Source organism: Sphaeramia orbicularis, chromosome 15, assembly GCF_902148855.1.
Source record: "Sphaeramia orbicularis chromosome 15, fSphaOr1.1, whole genome shotgun sequence".
NCBI classification, from domain to species: Eukaryota; Metazoa; Chordata; class Actinopteri; order Kurtiformes; family Apogonidae; genus Sphaeramia; species Sphaeramia orbicularis.
Window position 1 is genome coordinate 19197876 of NC_043971.1, and position 25585 is coordinate 19223460.

The 25585-nt window shown below is 38.0% G+C and overlaps 1 protein-coding gene across 1 annotated transcript; it reads left to right on the forward strand.

Moving 5' to 3' along the window:
* The first annotated feature begins 15930 nt into the window (after positions 1-15930).
* On the forward strand, positions 15931-25193 carry LOC115434595 (uncharacterized). Its single transcript, XM_030156631.1, has 8 exons — positions 15931-15972; positions 16556-16663; positions 17247-17354; positions 18751-18819; positions 18942-20937; positions 21031-21099; positions 23347-23478; positions 24638-25193. The coding sequence occupies exons 1-8, from the start codon at positions 15934-15936 to the stop codon at positions 24859-24861; spliced, it is 2745 nt and encodes a 914-aa protein (XP_030012491.1). The 5' UTR covers positions 15931-15933; the 3' UTR covers positions 24862-25193.
* Positions 25194-25585: the final 392 nt, after the last annotated feature.

Below are 25585 nucleotides of genomic sequence, written 5' to 3' on the forward strand. Positions count from 1 at the left end.
CAGGTACCAAATTGTACCCAGTTCCAGAGAAGCACCCATTTTGCTCCACATTCAATGTTTTGCTTGTAACCCATTTTGCAAAATAGTTCAACAGATTCTAATAAAGGTCACAGCTCATGCATCAAACACTTAGATCAGCATTCTTTGTAGGAAGTGAAGCAGCAATTATTTTCATGTACATTTTTTCTTTTTGTGGTGACAGCAGAACAACAACCTATAAAACATTTGACTTTTTTTTTTTTTTACATTTTTCGAGGCATTCAGAATATTCTCAACTGGTTCGTAACATTAATGCACTCCGATCTCAGTCCTGCACCACACACATATACACAGAGCACCTTTTCATTTGCCTTATAAAATATCCATGAAAAAAAAGAAAAAAGAAATGCATTCAAATCAGGACGAGAAATAGGTCATGTTCTCTCTCTTCATGTTTTTTGATTTATCATGACAGCAATTTCACAAACACAAGGAAGGGCTTCTTGCATTTTTCAGGTTGTTTGTGTGTCATGTGTGTGGAAAAATGAAGGAAACTTGGAGACAAAGATAAAGAAGAAACCCTAATCCAAAATCCATTTCACAAGAAGAGATGCCCATGTTTTCTTTTTATTTTGTTTACTTCACAAACTCAACATACACAAAAGAACTGGCCAAGCAGTATTGAGTGTTACTTTTCTTTTAGCTTGTACAATTGCCTGCATTATTCACAAAACAATGTAGTCCTCATCATTCATAGCATTGTAATCATAAGCTCTGTCTTTGTCAGTTTTGTGTCTGTTTACAAGCACAGTGCACCTGATTCTTAGAGATACTGTGAAACTGATCATACACATTGTTTCCTATGGAGAATAAAAGAGTCCCATCCCTGTATATACTCATATACGAGTGCATGCAAGATGAAGCAAAGAGATGAAAGCGCAAAAAGAGAGAAAAAAGAATCAATAAGCCAGGAGGGAAAGAGGGAGGGGTGTAAAGTCTAGATGACAATGGACATTCACATTAAACAGTGACTCTTCATTGCAAAATTTAGCTCATAGAAACATACATAATGGGTTTTCACTTGTGTTATTGAAGTAAGAAGGTCAGGGACAATCAAATAACTGATCAGAGAAATCATAACATTACAGTAGGGGTTACATTGAAAATAAAAACCTTAAAAAATTATAAATAATTAGATTCATCAGTGCTATTTTTAGGTCCAATGGACTACTGGTATCAGTTGTCATCTGTAAACAATTTTTCAATAATCTTCCACTCCAAAACCATCTGTCAGAATTACTTGATATTTGTTGTGGAACATCTTTGGGGTAAGGTCTACCAAAATTCTTCAAAGAATTGGGAAAAAATTTATTTTTGATGAATTTTTGAAATTTTACAAATCTTCATTGGTTTATAATGGTCAAATTTCAAAGTGCTTCAACTTGAAAACAGTTGCAGATATTGATATAATTACTTTTGGCAATAGATAGGAAGTCACATATGGGCTTTCATTTAGTGCTATCACCTTTGAATTCGAGTGGCCTTGAAAGGTCAAACGAATGTCAATTAATGTCTATAAACATGCCGTTGGACTACAGGACCCTTGGTCCTATTTTTCACTGACCAATATATCTTTAAGTTGAAAGTGTGTGGTAAAAGTGCAAACAGCTCCTCTTTTTTGACAGGTACACCCAGAACACCCCCGTTTTGTCAGCTCTTCATTGGCTCCCAGTCAAATCCCATATTGATTTTAAAATTTTAGTCCTGACTTTCCAGGCACTGCATGGTCACATCCCACATTATATTGTCGACTTGTTGTGCCCCTACTCCTAGGGCACACCCTTAGGTCTTCAGACCAGAACCTCCTGAAGTTCCCAAAGACTCATTTTAAAACCCGGGGAGACCCGTCCTTTCAGGCTGTAGCCCCCAGACTCTGGAATGACCTGCCCCTGTCCCTCCGTGTGGTCGACTCCGTGGACTCTTAAAAAGCAGACGTTTTTATGTAAGAACGCTTTTGGTTGATGGATTTATCCTTTTTATTTATTTTATGAAATTGTTATGTTTTATTGCACCCATTTTATGGATATCTCTTTGCGATTTTTATCTGTGAAAAGTGCTTTATAAATAAACTTTACTTACTACTTACTTTTATTTTGTCCTCTGTTCATGAAAAAAAAAAGGAAAAACTGATGATTTAACCAATACTGTGGCATCAATGACACCTTAACAACACCATAACATTAAACACTATTACGAGGTAATCTGAACCTCCCAGAAAAAAAAAACTTGTCATGTCGTTGTATTCATTCATCATCTGACTACCAAATACACTTCACAGTAATTACATATAATTCCTCCACACATGAAATTCTGAATTTACATATCTGAACGAATAAACAACATTCTAAATACTCTGCACTACAGATAATTCTCAATAAACTTACAACCATAATTAAGAAGAGTGAGAGTAAATGAGACGTATCCTTGATGGATGAATGAACTGAACAACTTTAATCCACTATACCTATTTTTGATGAGCAAACTGCAAAAAACCTTCTCTTGTCAAGAAATGCAGTCTTGTTATGTATTATTACATTATCAGTGGCAGTGATTACATTTTCAAAGATTTTTTTTTCTTTAAATGCTAGGCTAATAATGTAAAAACCATTGATTTAAACATTTTATTACATTACTGCAAAATTATTTTATTATTGGCTTTATTACAATGGCCAAAAGTTTATATGTAACTGGCCATTATTATGTTACTGGTTGCTACAAGGTTCTTTATAAAATCACACTACTGTTGTTCAATAAATCAGACAATGCACAGACCGTTTTGAAATAAAGACTCAAATGCTGTATGTCCGGGTCTGAAAAATGGGGTTGAGACTGAAAAGTAGTCCTGAGATCAGGCTTAAGAAAAAAACTGATTGCACGTACCACCTAAACCTTAACCTTAGGTATTGTCAGAACCAAAATGCAACTGGGTGTTTTCAGTCCACAAACTAATTTCAGGAATGGGTACTGGTGATTAGATGTGAGGATGTGAGAATGTGTTCCTGTGTCTAATGGTTTAAGTGTGGACCTGGTTAATATGCGGTGAAAGTATTGTGGTGTTCAACTTTTCTGTCAGCATTAATGGAGCTGAAAGCAAAGTCAAATGAGGAGAGCACATTTTTTATTCACTCCTTCTCATCACTAGGACACCAACAAGCCATCTTGGAGCGCACATCTCGCATTAAGACTCATTAATCTGCCATCCCATAAAATACACCTTGTCATTTTCACATAAAAAACACCTCCTACAGACCCCCCCGCTCACCCCCTACCCACCCCTCCAGCTCTATGCACTTTAACTGCCACACAATGTGAGCTCATACACACACACACTAGTCAATCCTCACATCATAAGCCGAATGTGTGCAAGTGTGATGATATGAACACCCGAGGACCTCTTTCTGCCCATTAAGCCAGATTTACACCTCCTTCTACACCCACTATCCTCGGGGCATCCTGCTGTCCATTTCCCCTTCTCAACTCATGCATATCTTTCCCCTCTTTTCTTCCCATCTGCCCTTCTAGTGTCTTCTGCGGTTTCATTTCTTGCTTCTAAACTCATTTTCACTGAATACGTAAATATTAACTGTTGCTTTTGCCATCAGCACAATGTCAAAAAAGTAATTAGACATTATACAGGAGAAAGGCGGTAAACAGCTTATTCTGTTTCTATCAAATTCCTGTAAAATTTCCAACACTGTCCTCGCAGTCTGTGCAGAAAAAACAATCACCTTTGTCCAAATGGAGTCATGCAGGTTCAAGTATGCTAATGAGCCACATGCTGATCCTCTGGCAAAGCTGAACCGTTTTCACCTTCATTTCTATTCCCACTCTCTTTCTCTGTCGCTCTCACACGGACTCTTCATGCATTAAACACAGAATTTAACCTCCACCTACAGACAGCAATCTCTTTCTCTACCTGGCAAGCTCTCACCCACATACAGGTCCTCCCCTGCACTCTGACATGATTCTACCTGCACGACGACTTCGGTGAGATGGAAGGCACGGAGAGAGCTCACTTCACTTTTTCAAACTTTAAAAATATACACGGCATAAACCAAATGCACGGGAGGTATTGTCTCGCCCAGAGATTATCTTCAGTGGTGTTGGTTTCATTTGCAAATGAAATTACTTTCATAAATAAGAGCTGTAGGTGTGTAGTCATGGCAACGTAACACTTTGCTGAGAGGATACTTTTTGTTTATCTGGCACCGCCGTTTCTTTCCCTATTTTGTTCAGAAAGTGTTATTGCTTATGACTCAAAATTTTTATTGGTATATTTAGCTTCAATCTGTCTCTTTTGTTTTGATTCTCAGCTGCAGTTCAGCATGTGTGCACCGAATGCACAAACAAACTGATCCTCAATCAATAAATGTTATGAATATTCACAAGGTTGATTCCTTAACCCTATTGTTTTTAACTTTAAACCCAATTAAGAATGTCTGGAAACGCATGTGTAGGTGGCATTCATGATTAAAGACCACATTCACAGGAATTTAAAAAAAAAAAAAAAAAAAAAAGGTGAGTGCAAACAAACACCTGAGAATTGATGCAAAGCTGAATTAAGCCCTCCTTGTGCCTGCAATGCTCAAGATGTTATTTGCCTTTGACTGTCATTGAAATCAATACAGTGTAATATAATGCTGTCTTCAAGCCAAAGCGCCTGTGATCATTCTGCTCTTATGAAAGTCACCCACAAATGAACAGTAATAAACTTGAAAATAATCTACATTTACGCCCATGGTTACTTCATCGCAGTAGTTAGAGTGCATGTATTTAAACTGTAGCCTGCTTCCTATACTGGACTGTTTAAGTAACACTATATACTATGTTTCAGTACAATTTATTTTCTATGTATTCAAAGCCACAACCTGTTTGCGAGACATCCAGAAAGAACTTCACCAAGAACATGTAACTTCCAAGTCAGTCATTCATAAACATAAGGCAGACATCAGCAGACAGGAAAATAACATGCTGACTGTAAAGCTGGTGGTCTAGCAAAAGAAAAGAAAAAATAAAGCAGTATTCACTAATTCTTGGCAATTAGAGGACAGTGGAGCTGGACGTAAACACTGCATCAACATTATTTTATAACATTAAAAGTTGCTAATTACACTGTCATCTGACAAAAAGCAAAATCAAGATTTATTTGAGAGTCTTGTTTCTGTTCATATGATAAATTTAACGTTTCAGTTCTGGTTTTGTATCTGTAAACTCCAGAGGGCTCTTCTCTGGCACATTTATATATAAACTTGACATTAAACTACTTAGAAGCTCATTTTTTCAGCTGGAAACTCAGCTGCAATACATCAATTGGCTATGAAACCTTGAAAGTACAGGGAGAGAGAGGTGATAACTGTGTGTAAGTGTCATGATAAATAACCTCTTCTGTTTTTAAACTGTAATAAGATGTGTTAAATATGCATACATTTCTCTTTTTTTCTTTCTTTTTTTTTTTTTTTAACTTGTCTTATCCAGCATCATAACAGCAGAATGGTGGTCTGGCTGCCTTGTTGTGATGTCTACTACTACTTTGTCTACTGCTTTTATTTTCGGTTTGGTTGAACCACATTTTGATGCCAGACCTGACAGGAAAAGACAGGAGGAAAGAGGAAAGGGAGAAGATAGAAGGCATATCCATTTTTTATTTTTTATTTTTTTTTTCTAAAGAAGGGCTTATATTTCCACACCCCTGCACTGAAATATTGTCATTGTGAATTTAACACCAACAGTGTTAAAGTTAACACTATGCTGTTGTCTATATACTTCTCACTGGAGTTGAAGTTACACCTTGGACAGTGTTAATTCTGTCCAGGTACAGCTCACTTGATAATAATAATAATAATAATAATAATAATAATAATACTACATAGTTTTATATACATATAAACTTTGAACATAATGGGACAGAACAAGTGCATTATTGTTTGGCAGAATGTGCAGATAAGTTTAACTGGTTGAAAAGTTTGTACTACTACCACCACTACTACTATTAGTAGTTCTTTCCATAACAAACTCCTTTGTGACTCATAAGTAATTCCATTAAAAACAGCTGTGGAACTGGCACCACCCACAGAGCTCTTTAACACTGCAGGAGTGTTAAAACAACACTAACACTGGATTTAAGGTCTCAAAACCAACTTGTAGTACATGCTTTGTGAAAGCATCCGATTTTTTCTCATTAGTCAAATGAATCATTACTGAATTTAGTGCAGCTGGCAGGTCCCATCAGTTACACCAGATTTTTTTTTTTTTCTTTTTTTGAGTGGGCAATCTTGAAGGATTTCAACAGTCAGACCATGACATGAACAGATGCTACATTTCTTTTTTTTTCTTTGCTAGATGCTTTCTCTGGCAAACAAGAAATCAAAGCCAGTCATTTGTGAATCACATTGTGTGACTCAGTGGTCGTGTGTTTGGATCTACAGGCCATCTGCACCTCCACCAAACTGGATAAACTCCACTGATACCCCCTTGGCAGAGAGGAGATCGACATCAGGTGCAATGTGACGTCCAGCTCTGGTGATCACACCATGTGAGATGGCAGCATGCTCCGTTAAGGCTGGAGACACCCAGGACTGAGCCTGGTTTCAGGCAATATCTGCCTTTCTGAGGCACCCCTGAGCAAGAAATTTAATTTCTCATTCCTACCAGTTCCACAGATGCTGCTGTGTGAAACTTTCCCCACAGCAAATACATTGTTACATAATTGTGATTTTACTAAGTTGTGCTGTATGCTGTAGAGGACCACTCTAGTGTAAACAGCTTTTAATGCCTTTTTCAAATTATAACGGTCCACAGTTGTGCAGAAAATAAAAACGTGTTATGCAACATCAAAGGGATTAAAAAAACTTGCATTGGGCCACAGTGAGTGGACGCATTTGCTTCACTGGAGATACATCTTGCTGTGGGTGCTGACAAACATATGGGACAGATGCCACTGTCCCTCACATTTTCATATCAAAGAGTGTGTGTGTGTGTGTGTGTGGGGGGGGGTGTATGTGTGTGTGTGTGTGTGTGTGTGTGTGTGTTCTTGGGTAATGAGCTCATCCATTTTACTTTTCTGAAACGAGCACCTCTGAAGGTAAGCTGCACAAGTTTTAGTCATGTTTCCACAGTTTTACCTAAACTTCTAAAACTTTATTTTAAAGTAACTTGTATCAGGCCCAAGGGGTGACGACCTCAGCTCCAGAACAAAGCCAATGTGGAAGTATCAGAAATTTATAATCGAGCCAATGTCCTGGCCCCTATAGACTTACATTTCTTTTTAAAGATACTACAAACAACTTTCCTTCTAGGAATTTTTCCAGTCTTCTATTTTATTTGGAACCTCTAATAAGTGATCCACCTGTCCATCTATGCATTTTTCCAATGTTAATAAGGTCTCATTTAAAATAAAGGCTTTGACATCCATCATGCTTTGACTGACAGTTGTCACTCGTCTGCCAGCGTGGACTTTCAGAGTTTAAATTTCTTTAAAAAAAAAAAAAAAAAGCATGTTTTTCTTGCCAGACCACTCAGCTCTGCCTGTGATCAAATAGGTTCAACTATCAAAAGTGTTGTTCGGGTTTTGTTTGGTTATCGTCTTACTCTATTTCACTGAGCTGATCTTGACAGCCTCATGGACCGATGAAAAGACACCTCATTGAAGAACTAAGAGTGAAGTTCACAGAACTCCCCTTTCGTCAGGTGAAATTAAAAAATATCCCCTCCAAATGCAGCCCATAGACTGTCATCTGTCAGGGCTTCTTTTTCCACATAATGTCTGTGGTTGCTAGTGTGGAATATTTTTCTTTTAAATAACCACATCAAGTCTTGAAACGTGTTATCTGACAGCACATTCTGCCAAGTTGTGTGAAAGATGAAGGAGCTGTCATATTATTTTTATGTAACTAGGTGCATAATAAAATACTTGTAAGCAATTCAACACAGAACAGTAGTGTACTGTGTAGCACGATGAATGGACCAGCAGTAGATAGTGTCAAACAAGGATGCGGTTCATCTGGAGTTTCATTCATCATTGTTATGGATCAGGTGATGAGTAGAAAACCTGGTCATGTCAAGAATGACATTTGGTGAAAGCTCGTATAAAAATTGCTGATCTAGTCGTTATGGATGACGTGGAGTAGATAAAATGAAAAGACAGGATGAAGAAACCAGATGAATGGGAATGAAAGGTCAGCATAGAAAAGGAAAAGTGATGACAATTAAGGAAACAATGAAGATTGATGGAAAAAGCACTGGGAGCGTTTGGGATCAGACTCTCAAAAGCCAGGAGTGAATTCATTTCACTAAAGAATACCTGGAGTTCCAACAGCATCTCAAAAAAACAAACAAAAGAAGTAAATAAAATGCTGGTCTTGCTATGTGGATGTAACAAGTGGAACATGAGCAGGTAAAGGTTACAAAGGCTGGAAATTATACAACGGGGGTGCAGACATCGGCACCAGACTGGAAAAGTGTTATGAGGTGACACAAATTCCTCTAAAGAAAAGAGCGACTCCAGAAATAGGTGATATTCTTGACCATCTTGTATTTTTATGTTTTTGCCATTTCATTAATAATAGAAATGCAACTGTAAGTCACCTCATTCATATTTTAACATGCTTCAAATTATATCCAGTTACAAAAAAAACAACCCCTGCAGATGGTCTCATGTAGTTTTTAGAACAATTCATACAGTATCTGTTAAGCCCAAACTGTTTGCCTTCCCACAGAATAGACTGATGTCGTTCTACATGGATGGAACAATAACACGTAGAAGATTTGACCCCCGTGGTGTATAGAGCAACACATACCACACATGACAGAGGTAGAGAAGTAGAAGACGTAACAAGACAAAACAGAGAAGAAACAGAGACCTGAGAGCAGAGGAAAGGTGTCATATGTTTAATGAGATGTCAGAGACCAAGAGAACAAGAACAATGTGGATGATTGGAGGTTCAGTAGGTTTACACAAAGGCAACCAGTAGAAAAATGTAGAAATACTTTATAATTTTATCTTGTGTAATTTTTATAACTTGGACTTTGAACTTAAAGTTCAGCCAAGAACTTGAATCAGTACTTCTACCAGAGTTTGTAAAACAAGTATCTATACTTAACTGCAGTAAAAATGTACAGCACAGGTGTTAAACATACGGCCTGTGGGCCAAAACCAGCCCACCCAAGGGTCCAATCCGGATGAAATTTTGAAATGCAAAAATTACACTGAAGAAAGTAACAATCAGGGGTGTTAAAATCTTTTCAGTTCATATTCCGCATACAGACCAATATGATCTAAAGTAGGGCAGACTAGTAAAATAATTACATAATAATAATAATAATAATACATTTTATTTATAGGCGTCTTTCTTGGCACTCAAGGACACCGTACAGTAAAACAGTAAACATAATAACCTATATATAATGACAACTACAAATTTTACTTTCGTTTTAGAGTAAAATTCCATCAAAATATTGACATTTACAAACCAGTCTTTCACACAAAATATGAATAGCCTGAACAAATATGAACAACCTGAAATGTCTTAAGAGAAATTAATGCAGTATTAACAATGCTCTGTCTGTTACTAAATGTTTTGTATATCTGTAGATCCACTGTAAGCTGTAGATTGTAATGCACGTGTCAATGATAAACTGAGGAATATTATTGTTAAACTTGCACTCATTTTTCTTAGTAAATTTCAGGTTGTTCATGTTATTCACTTTTTTTATACTTTGTTTTTTATTGTTTTAGTGTAAGGTATAAAACAAAACAGAGAACTGGTCACAGGTACATTCAGACATTTACATATTGTTTACTGTCCACAGATTGAATGAAAAAGTCCCATTTTTTCCAATACTTTACACCCTTGTGTTGTTGTAGGTGGAGATTGTAGGTCATCATTTCCATCATTCCATTTTTAGCCAATATTTGGTGATAAATTTTTTTTAATGTTATTCACATTTTTAAGGAAACCTTGTAGACGTAAATACTTTCATAATGTAATTTTACTTTTTTCATTGTTATGTTACTGGTCCGGCCCACTTGAGATCATATTGGGCTGAATGTGGCCCCTGAACTAAAACGAGTTTGACACCTATGATATACAAGTATCTTGTCAAGAAAAGCACCAGGCAGGAAATTAAGTGACATGCATGATTTAGAAGGTATGCATCATAGGTGTCGTCTTCTAAAAATGCACATCTTTCAGTCACTTCAGTGGAATGGGGAGTAATGTTGGTCATATTATCATGAAGAATCACACATACTTCAAGTGTTACATCACCTTTTATTTGATTAAGTGAATGAGCCATTTGTAAGCTCAGCTCACAGACATTATTCAGCTGTGGTTTGTGTGAATCAGCACAGGTGGTTTGGAAAAAAAAAAGGATTATGCAATATGTGCTTGGCAGGTTGATCAAAAAGGACTAAAAAAAAAATCAGGATTGAAATGGGGTGAATTAGATTAGAGCTGCCACATAAAACACAAACATTCTGGTCAAAGCACTTGAGCTTTTTTTTTTTAATCAGGAAATGATAAATATTTTGATCAAAAAACATATTTGAGAGAAACTACTTATAGAAATCGGGGTATCATTAGCCATGCACCAAAATGGAAGGGGGTTCTTCTGATAAAACCAGACATGAACCTTCTTTAAAATACATGTTGCTATTTTCCTTACACTGTACTCTTCTAAAAAATTAAATTAAATTAAACAAATATCCTGTATGATGACAGTAACTGTTTTGTGATTTTTGAGGCTTATGACCCATCTCCACTAAAATGACTATTTTGCAAAACAAAGCTTTTTTTCAACACTTTAACCTATTGTCCACATGTAAATAGACTTTTAGGTGACTAAAATGGAGGTTTTATGAAGAAAAAGACATTTAAGAACTCTGGTTTGAGGATCCAAATATATTTTAAAACAATGGCCTCACAATCAATGGAAACTGACTATGGGAGACACGTGGACCAATCCCAGGCTGGTTTCCTGGAGGTGACTAAATCAAACGCACAATTACTTTGTGTAGTGAACACACACCTGACACATCCACCACAGGTCATATAGGTGTATGTGTGTTAGTGTATTATCTGCTGCAGATCCATTTGGAGATGGACACATGCACTGGTACTGTGGTGAAATCTATATAATTTATAATACGTTGCAACAAACCAAGGTTCTAATAGTTTTGGATTTTTCATTATAGTTTAGTTTGATTTAGTTTTGACTTTTTTTTCTATCATTCAGTTACTTTTAATTAGTTTTTAGAGCAGGTTTGCTAGTTTTTATTAGTTTTCTAAATGCTTAGTTTTAGTTTTTACATATCTTTTATCTTTCTCACCGTCATATTCAAATAAATCCCATACAGGACTCTGTTGCTTTCTCATAACTTTAGTCGCCATGTTGCCAGGTACAACTGGGATGAGAAGCCGACCCTAAACGACAACTGCCGAGAAGTGACGGACCATGAAGCATCATATGGTGCTGCAGCTAAAATTGCTCGAGCAAAATAAAATCAATTTCATCTCAATCCGACATTAAGACAAAAATTAAGGGAATTTTGTCCATAATTTTTTATATGTTTCAGTTAGTTTTGTATGCACACAATAGTTTCTTTTTTTTTTTAATTATTATGATAGTTTTTATTTATTTCAGTTAACAAAAAAGTTTTTTCAATTCTAGTTTTCGTCATTTTGTTAAGGAAAATAACCTTACAACAAACTGAACTAACAACTTCCCAACATCACTTGTCATCACTGCTCCTTCTTCATAACAGACTAAAGCTTCTATATCTACCACATCCAATATTATCTTAAGGTCTTAAGTCCAATGCAAATAATACATGTCTGAGCATCAGCATTGACTATCAGTTGTTTACTTGTTCTAGTGGGTACATTAGAAAAATATCTATATTAGCGTGGGCAGGGCATTAGCTTCTACACGGACCATCTATCCCCTTTGGCTTTCAAGCTTCACATTATCTGAGGAAATGACTAGTGATACATCTACACAGTATCATTACCTTCACACCTGCATGCAGATGAGCTGTAACCAGTGACAACTGAGCCAGAAGAAAAAACACTACCATATTCATCACTGCTACATTGCCTTCCAAATGAGCAAAGGGATTTAATTGGCCTATTAACTGTTAATTTAGCATTAATTGTCATTGAAATCGATGACAAAATAAACATCTTGACTGATGGGCCGTGACCATAGCTCAATAGATCTTCCATCCTCATTTTGCCACCGTGGAGACCATCTCTGTGTGGGAATGGCCAAATTTGCTGGATCTCACTTCCGTTCAGTGTCCTCTACAAGTTCACGGTATGTTTTGTACATAGTCTATTAAATATCCATTGGTGTTTGGCATTCACAGGACAAAAAAGGGAGATAAGAAGACAAAGAGTCAGTCAGTCAGGAGCAAACACGCCAGGCTTTCACTGGTCATTTGAGGGAGATTTGTGGTTTCTCCACCTGCCCGAGCTAACCCGCACACCCTCTGCTGCCCAGCTTTCACCTTCCACAAGGATTGAGGGAGATTAAGTGTCTCCGTGGAACACCATGCCAAATTAAACATCCTCTCTCTATCTGTATCACTTCATTCTGCCTCTGCCGTTCTCCCAGACTCCTTGAGGCCTTTTTTCCCCCTCCTTCCCTCCCCTTCCCTCCCTCCGTCTGTCTGACCACTGATTGCTTTTTCTCTCCTCCACAAATCCCCTCCTTCAGCACAAACTGTGCTTATTTTGGCGGGGCACAACAGGTAAAGTAATGCAGGTACACAGCAGCCAGGATTTAATAGCAGGAACAAAGCTGAGGGATTTAGGCTCATAGAAATAATACTTAACATCAGGAGAACGCTGTGTAGGGAATTGCTTTTAACTGATTTTTTTTTTTCCTTTGGCTATTTTGTTTGTTCTTATTTCTATTTTACACTCTTCGGAAACATATGTGAAAATTCAAAACACAAGACTACAGCGAACAAGCTCAATTAAACAGCTGAGGCAACAAAAAAATGTACTTTATCAATGTCATCTACACAGGTTGACCAATCCTGTATCATAACAATGCATCTCTGGTAAAGAATAGGCAGTTGTTGGTGGAAATAATTGACCACCTCCAGCTGTGAAATATCACGTTCGTCCACATACAGATCAATACAAACCCATTAATCAAACTGATCAAGTGTGTGTGTGTGTGTGTGTGTGTGTGTGTGTGTGTGTGTGTGTGTGTGTGTGTGTGTGTGTGCTTGTAATCATTACTTTTTGGGGACAAAAAGCTGTTTACACAGTCACGCCATGGGGACCTCTGACGCTATGGGGACCAAAAAGCAGGTCCCCTAAAGGGAAACCCTTTTAAATGGGTTCAGGAATGATTCTGAAGGTGCCTGAGTGATTTCTGGCTCTGGCCCATAAGACACATTTTTCTGTGTGTGTGAGTGTATAGAGTTTGCACAGGAGTGCCCCTGTATGTTGGTCCTGGTACTGCACCCACCGCTTCTCACACACACTTCCTCCATATATGGTTAGCTCCGCCCACTTCCGTGTCCCCGTACAGAATGGTTTTCACATCGGTGCATTTAACATGTGCAATTAATGAGCTATCAGCCAGGTGGTTCATTTTCAGCCATTCCAGCCAGAGAAAAGAGAACAAGACGTAAGATAATCGCAAGGTAAGCATTACAGTTTTGTAATTTAAGAGAAGTATGTAATGTTTAATGAAATTTTGTAAATTATGAGCTTGAACACTGACGAAGTTAGATCTCTTACGTTTCCACATAAGCTAGTCAGCTCAATTAGCTGTGATGCTAGTATAAGTACACTCATAATGTACTTTATTTTTTGTTTTACGAAAGCTGGAGTTTGATATAGATTAGAGTAGGGGTGTGCGATATGATGTGAAGGATTAGAAGTATAGGCGATTCGACAAAGCAGAGAAATCAATGAATCGGGGTGGGGGGTCAAATTGGGGTGCGTTCCGTTCTGCACTTATCCACAGTGAGTACACACAGTTAAAGGGAAACTTTAAACTTTAAACCACCACTTTGTCGGACGTACTTAACTCCGTGGACGCCCGTGTTCATCAACCTGTTGTTGAACGTGAAATTGGCACGATCTATTAGAAACCTCAGACGTCAGAGGACGGTGCACGCGGAGTACGCGCACAGTAGCCTGTGACCGACATGTGTCCTCTACATACAGATTCGTTGCGTTATATACTCTTAGAATAACTTATCCACAGTGAGTACACGCAGTTAAAGTGAAACTTTAAACTTTAAACCACCACTTTGTCGGACGTACTTAACTCCGTGGACGCCCGTGTTCATCAACCTGTTGTTGAACGTGAAATTGGCACGATCTATTAGAAACCTCAGACGTCCGACGACAGTGCACGCGGAGTACGCGCACAGTAGCCTGTGACCGACATGTGTCCTCTACATACAGATTCGTTGCGTTATATACTCTTAGAATAACGTTTATCAACACTGTGAACCAGTTCAATCAGCTGAAGAGACAGAATCCAAACAGTCTGAGTCCAACTTAACTAGACTAACCACAGACAGAGGAAACAGGTAGAATTAAATAAAAGCAAACATCTGTAACACAAGCATTTATTAAAGACACTGTGGATGAGAAGAGGAGCAAGTGTAAAGAATCGTGATAAAATCGAGATCATAATTTTATTTTTTAAAAATTGTGATGTGATATCGCCTACCCCTAGATTACAGTTATATTGCAAAGGATTTCTTAAGACATGGAAGAGCTTGTGATGAATGACAAATTATTATACTTTGGAAATATTACTTAGATTTGTTCTAGTGTTTTGAAGAAGTTGTTAAAGTGGTATCACTAACAGCTGTCTAACTTTTTTTTTTTCATTTATTTGCTCTGTTTACTTTGAGATAACAATTTTATTGATTGCAACCTTGATTAAATGATTTTTCTAAAATTGTAGTTATGAATCTATCAGTGGGTATTCATAAGGTTGTCAGTTATCAGTATTTTCAATGTGTAGCCTATGCTTCCTTTTGATTCTGCACAGAAAGTAAAATTTACTTATCAGCTTAGCTAACTTGACAAGAGTTGTACACATCTTGAAGAGTTCATGTTAGTTATTTGTAGGCAAATAATTATTAAGATTTCAAAGAGTGACTTCAGAAAACATGCATTTCATGTTTACTCTAATTATTCAGTGAAGAAGTTAATCAGAAAAGGCAAACACATATTTAAGCAATCTCAAATGATTATACTTCCTTTGATTGATGTACATACCAGCAGGTATGTACATGTTTAGTACATTAACTAAGCTCCCTCTAACGTCCTGGGACATTTTTTGTACTTCTGTCATTTTTACTTTGAATAGACCTCATCTGACCTTTTCTTTGTTTTAATAGTAACATGATTTATAATTTGACAGCAGATTAGTTAAATGTATTTTGTATGACAGTTTGATTGTAGTAGGACAGTTTGAATAGATAACTACATTTACAGCACTTTGTTTTAAAAATGTCTCTTTTCTGGGCATTATAACCATGTCCACACAAAACACCTAACATGTGTGCTTGATTAGAAACTGTGTGTAAATTTTTGGACCAACCAGAGACATCCAAGTCTCCACAAGGAACATTAACATGTTGTGTTAAATATCCTCATTGTTCATGTTTTGTTAACATACAGTATGTGTAACAACAGACCCAGTTCTATGGTCTCCTGAAAAACTGAAAACTCTCTGCTTGTTTAAAAATCAACATATATTTGTGAGGTATTATTCTTAGTCAAATTTTAAATTCCATACTTTTTTTTTTACATTGTCATTAATTTACATATAACATGTTTACAGACCACAGGAACAGCAGCAGCTGTTGTTATTGATGAAGTGTCCAGCTCTGCTCAATGGGATGACACTCAAATGGACCAACCTTCAGGCCCAGAGAACCCTGACCAGCAGGTAGATGCATATTTTTGAAAATATGGATTTCATTTTAGGCTATGTGGTCCCCACAACACACCTAACGTGTATGTGTCATTAGAAGCTGTGTGTAAACAATATCAAAGCACTTTAAAAGAGTTAGATCTATTGTATGTTAACATCTGAATCTTGTATGATAGTGAGAATAAATAATTGCCTTTACAGGGACTTTATTTTTCAATGAAAATGTCCATTTTATGGACTAGTTACGACGTCCCCACAACACATCTAACATGTGTGTTTGATTAGAAATGGTGTGTAAATTATTTGGTAAACCAGAGACATTTGAGTCCTCACAAGGAACATTAACATGTTGTGTTAAATGTCCCCATTATTTGTGTTTTATACATATATGTGTATTAACAGACCCAGTTCTTCGGTCTCTGGAAAAACTTGATTGTGGAGATTTTTCTCTCTGAATTATTGTTTGTCTTTGTTTACTTACAATTCTAAATAAATAAATAAATAAGTGTATGTATGTATATGAGACATTTTAGTTACCCCATTTGAATGAACAGAATTTACACACATTATCATTGATTTATTAATAACATGTTTACAGACCACAGGAACAGCAGCAGCTGTTGGTACTGAAGAAGTGTCCAGCTCTGCTCAAGAGGATGACACTCAAATGGACCAACCTTCAGGCCCAGAGAACCCTGACCAGCAGGTAGATGCATATTTTTGAAAATATGGATTTCATTTTAGGCTATGTGGTCCCCACAACACACCTAACGTGTATGTGTCATTAGAAGCTGTGTGTAAACAATATCAAAGCACTTTAAAAGAGTTAGATCTATTGTATGTTAACATCTGAATCTTGTATGATAGTGAGAATAAATAATTGCCTTTACAGGGACTTTATTTTTCAATGAAAATGTCCATTTTATGGACTAGTTACGACGTCCCCACAACACATCTAACATGTGTGTTTGATTAGAAATGGTGTGTAAATTATTTGGTAAACCAGAGACATTTGAGTCCTCACAAGGAACATTAACATGTTGTGTTAAATGTCCCCATTATTTGTGTTTTATACATATATGTGTATTAACAGACCCAGTTCTTCGGTCTCTGGAAAAACTTGATTGTGGAGATTTTTCTCTCTGAATTATTGTTTGTCTTTGTTTACTTACAATTCTAAATAAATAAATAAATAAGTGTATGTATGTATATGAGACATTTTAGTTACCCCATTTGAATGAACAGAATTTACACACATTATCATTGATTTATTAATAACATGTTTACAGACCACAGGAACAGCAGCAGCTGTTGGTACTGAAGAAGTGTCCAGCTCTGCTCAAGAGGATGACACTCAAATGGACCAACCTTCAGGCCCAGAGAACCCTGACCAGCAGGTAGATGCATATTTTTGAAAATATGGATTTCATTTTAGGCCATGTGGTCCCCACAACACACCTAATGTGTGTGTGTCATTAGAAACTGTGTGTGAAGAATATCAAAGCCCTGCCGTAGAGTTCAATGTACTGTATGTGGAAGTCTTATATTTGTAGAATTGGCAGAATAAATAATCAGTTATCAGGCCTTTGGTTTTTACTAAATACAGTATGTCCCTGTGGGGGGATGGTAACAATGTCGCCACAACACCCCTAATGTGTATGTGTCATTAGAAGCTGTGTAACCAAACTACGTTCAAGCTAGGCTGTGTTCAGACTGCAGGCAAATATGGCCCAAATCCGATTTTTTTGCACATATGTGACCAGTTTGAACAGCACTAATCTGACTTTTTTTTAAAAATCCAACCCAGGACATTTTCATATGTGGTCCTAAATCCGATATGTATGTGATATTTTGCGATGTGACTTCAGTTTGAACGGACAGGTCACATTTATCCGACCCCTGTGATTGACACAGCAAACGTACAGATCCAGAGGTACATTATTTTGAGTTTCCGACTAGTTTAATGCATTCACGGGCTGACCTTTGACACAGTGTTTTCAGTCATAGGACTTGTAGATCTCCAAACCTTGAACCCAGCCACAGCAAAACTGCTCACAGCTGTCAAAGGGACTGGAGGCTTTGGACTTCTTCCACTGTGTAGTAACCTATGCCAAAAACAAGACAGTTCTGTAACTGCGTGTAGGTCCAGGGTAGCAGGGACCAGGCATTACTGGTGAACACCGGTCGCTCGTAGGATTCTGTATCCTTCATATTTCTGATGTTTTCCAAATACCTTTGCTTAGCAGTGGTGTTGAGCTTCTCTCAGTAGGGACCCCTTGCTTTTGCCAATGCCTTATTAATTTTTTTAAAAATTTAAATCTTAATTTATACGGCTCTTTCATCCACGTTGGTACTATGCTGTTGCCCATACCAACTGATAGCTTGTAAGCCTTACAGATATGTCACATGATATGACATATTTCCTCATTCCTAATTACTTCGGGGCCTCTTTTGCATATGCGGGTCACTTAAGTGTCGCATTCAGTCCATACTCAAGACTGATCGAAGTTGCATTTAATGTGTAATATGAAGAAGCACACAAAAATTGGATTTCACCAAAAAATCCGAATTGTTAAATTAAGACCTGCTGTCTGAACGTAGCCTTAGATATCTGAGATTTATATGAACATTGACTGTATGTTTAAAGAGTATGCAAGAATAATGCTAACAGTACACTTCTACTTATGTCATAGTAATTTAAATCTATTTTATTAAAAACTATACGGTGTCAGATTGAGATTTTCTTTTTTTGTCAATTAAATAGTGTAATGACTTTGATCTTACTATTTGCAGATTAAAACAGGTTGCCAAAATGAAGATGAGACTTTTGTTCCAAGATTACGACGGACAAAAAGTATAATGGTAGGGTATTTTTTTTATTAGTTTCGAGATCATTGTGGGTTTTTAAATGATCTGATTGGACTTTCAGTTTTGTACATTCATTTGCATTAGTCTTATGTGTGTTTTTGTTTTTGTATTTTCAGATGAAAGAAAAAATTCCTGAATTCTCCGATGAGCTATTTGATTCCTCATTGACTGATGTGTCAGTGAGTGTTGATGAGTATGTCCCAGATACTACTTCAGAAAGTGAAGACAGCGATGTTAGCCTCTCACTAGTTCCAAAACGGACCCTTCCTGTTTTGAGTAACCCTGGTTCAATGAGTCCTCCAGTCTGTGACAGCACAACACTTGACGATGGAACCTTTGACAGCAACAGCATAACACCTGAAGTCACTGGAGCAGAGACACCCTGCTCAAGTCAGGACATGATGGACACTGTAGTTGTTGGTGTTTCCCAAAAGAAAGATGGCCACAGAGTTTATAACAAGAGACATTACTGTTTGTATTGCAGCAAACCTTATGCTAAGATGGCAAGGCATCTAGAGAGTGCACACAATAATGTATCAGAAGTGGCCAAAGCACTGAGCTTTCCAAAGAGTTCTGCGGAGAGGAAGAAACAGCTTGACTACATTCGCAACAAAGGCAACTACGCTCACAATGCTACTGTTATGGAGTCAGGAAAGGGTGAACTCGTGCCATTCAAACGACCAACCGACGAAGTCAAAGGAGACAATTTCATGCACTGTGCATACTGCCAAGGTCTTTTCAAAAGAAGGGTCCTGTGGAGACACATGCGATGCTGTCAGGTCAGACCTGCATCAGCCACCCTGAAACCAGGAAAGAACCGTGTTCAGTCCATGTGCATATACACAGGACCTGTGCCTTCACACATGTCTAAACAGCTGTGGGGAGTAATCAGTGCCATGGTTCCCGATCCAATCACAGAGATCATCAAAAATGATCATGTCATCATTGATGTTGGGCAGCACCTGTTGAATAAAGGTGGGATGTCAGCCAAGAATCAACAGCATGTCCGAGAGAAGATGCGGGAATTGGGAAGGCTGATCCATGCTGCAAAGACAGTAACTGCTTTAAAAAAAATGGAGGACTTCATACATCCAAAGAATTACTTGGAGATGGTGAAAGCAGTCAAGAAAATGTGTGGCTTTGACAGTGAAACTAACAAGTTCATGATTCCATCACTGGCAAATAAAATAGGGAATGCCTTAGTTAAAGTCAGCAAACTCCTAAAAGCTCAGGGTTTGATGTCAAACAATGATGACCTAGTAAGGAATGCCACTCAATTTCAAGAGGTCCACAGTGAGAAGTGGAATGAGCTGATATCTGCAACAGCCCTTAGGAACATTGCTGAAAAAAAGTGGAATGTGCCAGCTCTCATGCCCTTTACAGAGGATGTTCAAAAAATGCATCAGTTTCTCAGTCAAATGCAGGACGAGTATACCAGTGTGCTGTCTGAAAATCCCTCTACGAAGGCCTGGGCAGACTTGGCCAAAGTATGTTTAACACAGACCATCCTCTTTAACCGACGCAGAGAAGGAGAAGTTGCAAGCATGCCTTTATCTGCATTTCTGTCCAGGGACACAACTGATCCACATGAGGATGTGGACTGGGCACTCTCTGAAGTGGAAAAAGCACTGTGCCGGCATTTTTCAAGGATAATCATCAGGGGAAAGCGAGGCAGACCGGTTCCTGTTCTCTTGACTCCTAAGATGCTGTCTGCATTAGAACTCCTTGTGAAGCAGAGAGAGGCTTGTGGGGTTCTCAAGGACAACCTGTACATGTTTGCACGACCTGCAGCAATGTCACATTTCCGTGGTTCAGACTGCATGCGTAACTTTGCTAAAGTGTGTGGTGCAAAATGTCCCAAGTCACTAACATCCACCAAACTGCGGAAACATGCTGCCACCCTTTCAACGGTGCTAAACATGACCGACACCGAGATGGACCAGCTGGCAAACTTTCTCGGTCATGATATTAGAATCCACCGTCAGTTCTATCGACTCCCTGAGAAGACTCTGCAACTTGCAAAGATCAGCAAAGTTCTAATGGCACTCGAGCAAGGAAGATTAGCAGAGTTCCATGGCAAGAACTTGGATGAAATCATGATCGGTCCAAATGGCATGTTTTGTTTTACATTGTCTATCAAATCTGTTTAACCCATCTTTTATGTTTGAAAATGTTTGTAAACCAAAGATGGTTTGTGTCCCACAGAAAAGGCTCTGGAAACTGATGAGGACGATGTGAACAGAGAGGAAGGAGACCATTCACTCCCTGATAAAGGTATTTATTGTAAACCAGGGGTCACCAACCCTGGTTCTCAAGAGCTACTATCCTGCATGTTTTAGATGTTTCCCTCTTCCAACACACTTGACGGTCGTTATCAGGCTTCTGCAGACCTTGATGATAGGCTGATCATTTGAATCCGGGGCCTGTTGCACAAAAACTAGGATAAGGGATTAAGATGGGATTTGTTGGTTATCCTGGCTCAGCCGGGATATGTTCTGACATAAGTTACCATGGAGATATATTCTGTGGAGCTAGCCTGCTCCAGACCAGGCTAACTTCATGGATTTATTTAATCTCATCCCTTATCTCAGTCAGCAGTCACCGCAAAGAAACCAATAGTTATTCCACTGCCCACTACACAATGCAATCACAGTAACTAGACCCACTGTCAGTATTTAAGCATTTGTGATCATGAATTTCAATAATTTTACATAAATGATGATTTAGATGATTTTGCAATCATTAGATCAGTTCATTTCAGTTTAATTGTGTTTATTCAGACATTTTAAGCATTAGACATTGTGCAAGATACAATGTTTGAAAAATGAAAGAGTCTGAAAAGGAATAGGCTGAAGCCTAAGCTTGTTCTGCTGACCCCCCTATTCACATCACCAAACAAATGATATAAAATAGATACCAATGCCTTTTGACTAGTAACAATAGAGCCCACAAAATACTGAACAATTAAATAGTTTGAGTCATGGAAAAATGAACATTCACATTCTTCATATATTTTCATGACATTTCTTTTAAACATAAATACCGTTGCACAGTCTTTGAACTCAGGACTGAACTTGTTCCAAACATTTCCTCCAACACACAGACTAAATGTGTTCATATTTGTTCTTGTAACGGACTGAGTACAAAGCCAGAACCCAAATGCAAGACCAGCAAACTGACGTAAGGTTGAGAGTGTTTATTTAACACAATCACAGGGAATAAAGCACAACACAGAATAATTAACACGTCTGTGAAGGCATTGGTTTCTGGACTCGTCGTCCGGGCTGTGAGCGGGGTCAGCGGACGGTCAGCACAGCCGAGCTGAAGTAATCCCAACAGCAACCCGACTAGGGCAAAACAAAGGGATGTCAGTGAACAGACCAGGTCATACACGGGTAAGCAAAACAGAAGGCAACGAGACATGAGGAGCAGGCTAAGCTCACGGTCAGTAATCCAGGCGAGGATCAAAACACACAGGTAACGTTGGAGGCTGAGGTATCAAAGGGAGTAGGCAGAATCAGAAGTCGGGTAAATGAACCAGGTCACAACAGACGAGCAGGCAGAACAGGAACAGGCAGAATTGGTTGTCGATAGGCAAAACGGGCAGACAGACAGGATCCAAGGAACGCTGGTAAGTAAGCACACAGAGTAGCAAACAAACTGGCAAAGACAGAGGGCAAGACACGGTTTAAATACACAAGAGGGCAGGAAGACAATCAGGCACAGGAGGAACAATCAAGGAGAGGAAGTAAAAACACCAGACACGACACACGAGGGAAACTTAACAAAATAAAACAGGAAATGACAGACAAAACAGAAAAGACAGACAAGACAGACAAGATCCAGACACTGTCTGGAAGCCGACATGACAGTTCTAACATAAGGTTTGTTGAACACATGGCTTCCTCTGAAATTATCAACACTTTCCTGTATTTTAAACAAGCTCTGAATATGAACAGGCAACAGATTTTTTTTTATTTTGAACAAAAATGGTGTTGTTTTAAAGTGGACTAAGTCACTAAACTTTAAAGCTTTCAACTTGATAATAAACTGATGTGTGTGTTCCCTATAAGATACTTTATTGATCAGTGGTATTGGCCTTTTCTGAATAATGATTGGATTTGTATTAGTTCTGTCACTATTCACCCACACCTACATGAACTACGTCATATAGCAACTTCATTTCTTCTGTATAAAACAACAATAAATACAATAAAAAAATAAAACAAGAAATACAGTGCAATTAGCAATCTCACAGTGATTCAATCAATCTCATTTTGTATAGCACAAATTCATAATGGATGTCATTTCAGGAAGCTTCACAGAAGAGCAGGTTCAAACCTACTTGTATTAGATTAATAATTTAATTTATAATTATTACATTATTGATGTATTATCAATATCCAACATTAACCCACTACAAATGCAGCATTAAGCCACAAAAGCAAGAAGAAAAACTATTGTGCAGTTTATACCGCAGTGAATGTCTGGTTTGTATCCTAAAATGTTTTTTGTCCATAGAACTATCAGCAGAGGAGACTCTTCCACCCCAGGAGGAGAATGTAGTCTTACCACCACACAAGAGACCCAGACCGCTACCACCAGAGGAAGAGGTATCCTCTGGAGTCAGTGCTGTGAGACCTTCTTCTAAAGGTGAACGGCAAACACAAGTTCATTTTTTTCTGATACAATCTAAGTTGTTAGCATAAAGCCATCTTTGGTTTGTCACTTGGCTAATAATTAAGACAGGTAATGACTGAATAATTATGATCAGATTTTTTTTTTTTTTTTACCTCCCTCCATGAAATGTTAGCCTTTACTCACTGCAGCCATAATTTCACTTATGTAGATGGTAGCATAGTACAGGTAGCTCACGGTTCGGTCCGTACCTTGGTTTTTGGGCCACAGTTTTGGTTCAGTTTCGATACATGTTTTGAGTATAAAGAGAACAGTTTTTTTCTCCCAAAATTATGTTTTTATTTTGCTTGTCAGCAAAAACTGAATTTCACAGTAGGAACAAATTCTATCAGTGTACTGAATAAAATAACCCTCTCTGTACTAAACAATAGAACCCTTTCTTATTCCTTTACTTGTATACAGTCGTATAAAATGGACACGTGCACACATAAGGCCCAAAGGGAGCTTGAGCCCCTGCCTTTTTTGCCTCGTTGAAAAAAGTGTGCTTTCAGTTTATTTTAAAAATAAATAAATTCCTGTTCTGCATAGGGATGTAAAAGAAAACCGCGGTATATCTACTGTATGCATTTCCTTGTAATAGCGTGTCACGGTATTGAATGTGTGTTGAGTCTAAAGCCGCTTCTCTGTTCGCTGTCTCTCACAGAGGGGTGGGATTCCCTGCACTGCACGCTCACATGCATGTCTAGAGAGAGGGAGAGAAAGGGAGAGGGAGAGAGAGAGAAAAAGAGAGAGGGGGAGAGAGAGAGAGAGGGGTACAAGCTGTGGCCGTATCTCCGCTCCATGTGTAGTTTCTGCACAGCTGAGTTGTGACAGTGGAGCGACTTGAACCTTCATGAGTTCTAAAGCCAAGTCCCCCCAGTCACTGTTGTGGAGGCACACCACACATTGAACATTAACTTGTGGGGGCAGACTTTTACCTGTGCAGTTTGGTATTTTCCAGAGTACCATTGCATCACTGCCATCAGGCTGACACCCTTCTCATTATTAAGGGTGCACTCACATCATGTCAAGTTGTGCCATGCTGAAGCTTGATTGAAAAAAAAAACAAAACCTCAAAATCAAAGCTCACATGCTGATTATGTTTTTATTGACATATTGTTGTGTTAATTTGCAGGAAAAACTCCGCAGAAAAGGAGATCCTGGCAGCAGCTGGAAGTCAAAGCTGTTGAAACACATATGACTCGCTTCATCACGTCTGGTATCGTGCCGGCTAAGAGCGACTGTGTGAAATGTTTAGAGGCTGAACCGGAGGCTCTCAAAAACCGCGACTGGAAGGCTGTAAAATTTTATGTGTACAACCGTATTAATGCCTACAAAAGAAAAACACAGTTTAAATAGAAAGAAGATTATAAGCACATGATTATGCAGTTTAGACATGGTTTACTTATAGGTTATTTGTTTTACTAGTGTCCATGTTAAATGTTTTCAGAACTGAGTTTCAACCTTAAAAAAACTTGAACTGGCAGGCCTGGAAAAGTTATGTTTAGAAGTGAAAAACAGTTTGAGTAAACAGGTATTGTATCCAGATTTTTTTCCCCCTTTATTTACAGGTTTCTCAGCAAACACAGGATTTCATGTGATGCTGAAGTGTTAAATGCATATAGATGCTGCTACAGTTTACAGTTACATCGGCAAGTTGATTTACCAAGTTCTTGCATTGTTTACTTGTTTCTGACATTTGATGTGAATGAGTGACAGCTGTGCAGATGTGCATGAACATCTTGAAGCTGTTTCATTGAATTTATTAAAGAATTCACATACACCTTCAAAATGAGTTCAGGTCCTGATTTCAGAAAATCTAAATGTTATTGAAGAATTCAATTTAATTTTAATTCAATTTCATTTTATTTATAGAGCTCAATATCATAACAAAGTCCCCTCACAGTGCTTTACAGAAATTGTTGAACTGATAAAAACAAAACGAGAAAAAAAAAAAACAATGAAAATAAGCAAACAATCAAGTAATCAGAAAGATCATTTATTTCGTGATTGTGACATCAATATTATAACTGCAACAACAATACCAACGTTTTTCACAGAGGTAAAATTTCTGTATTCTAGG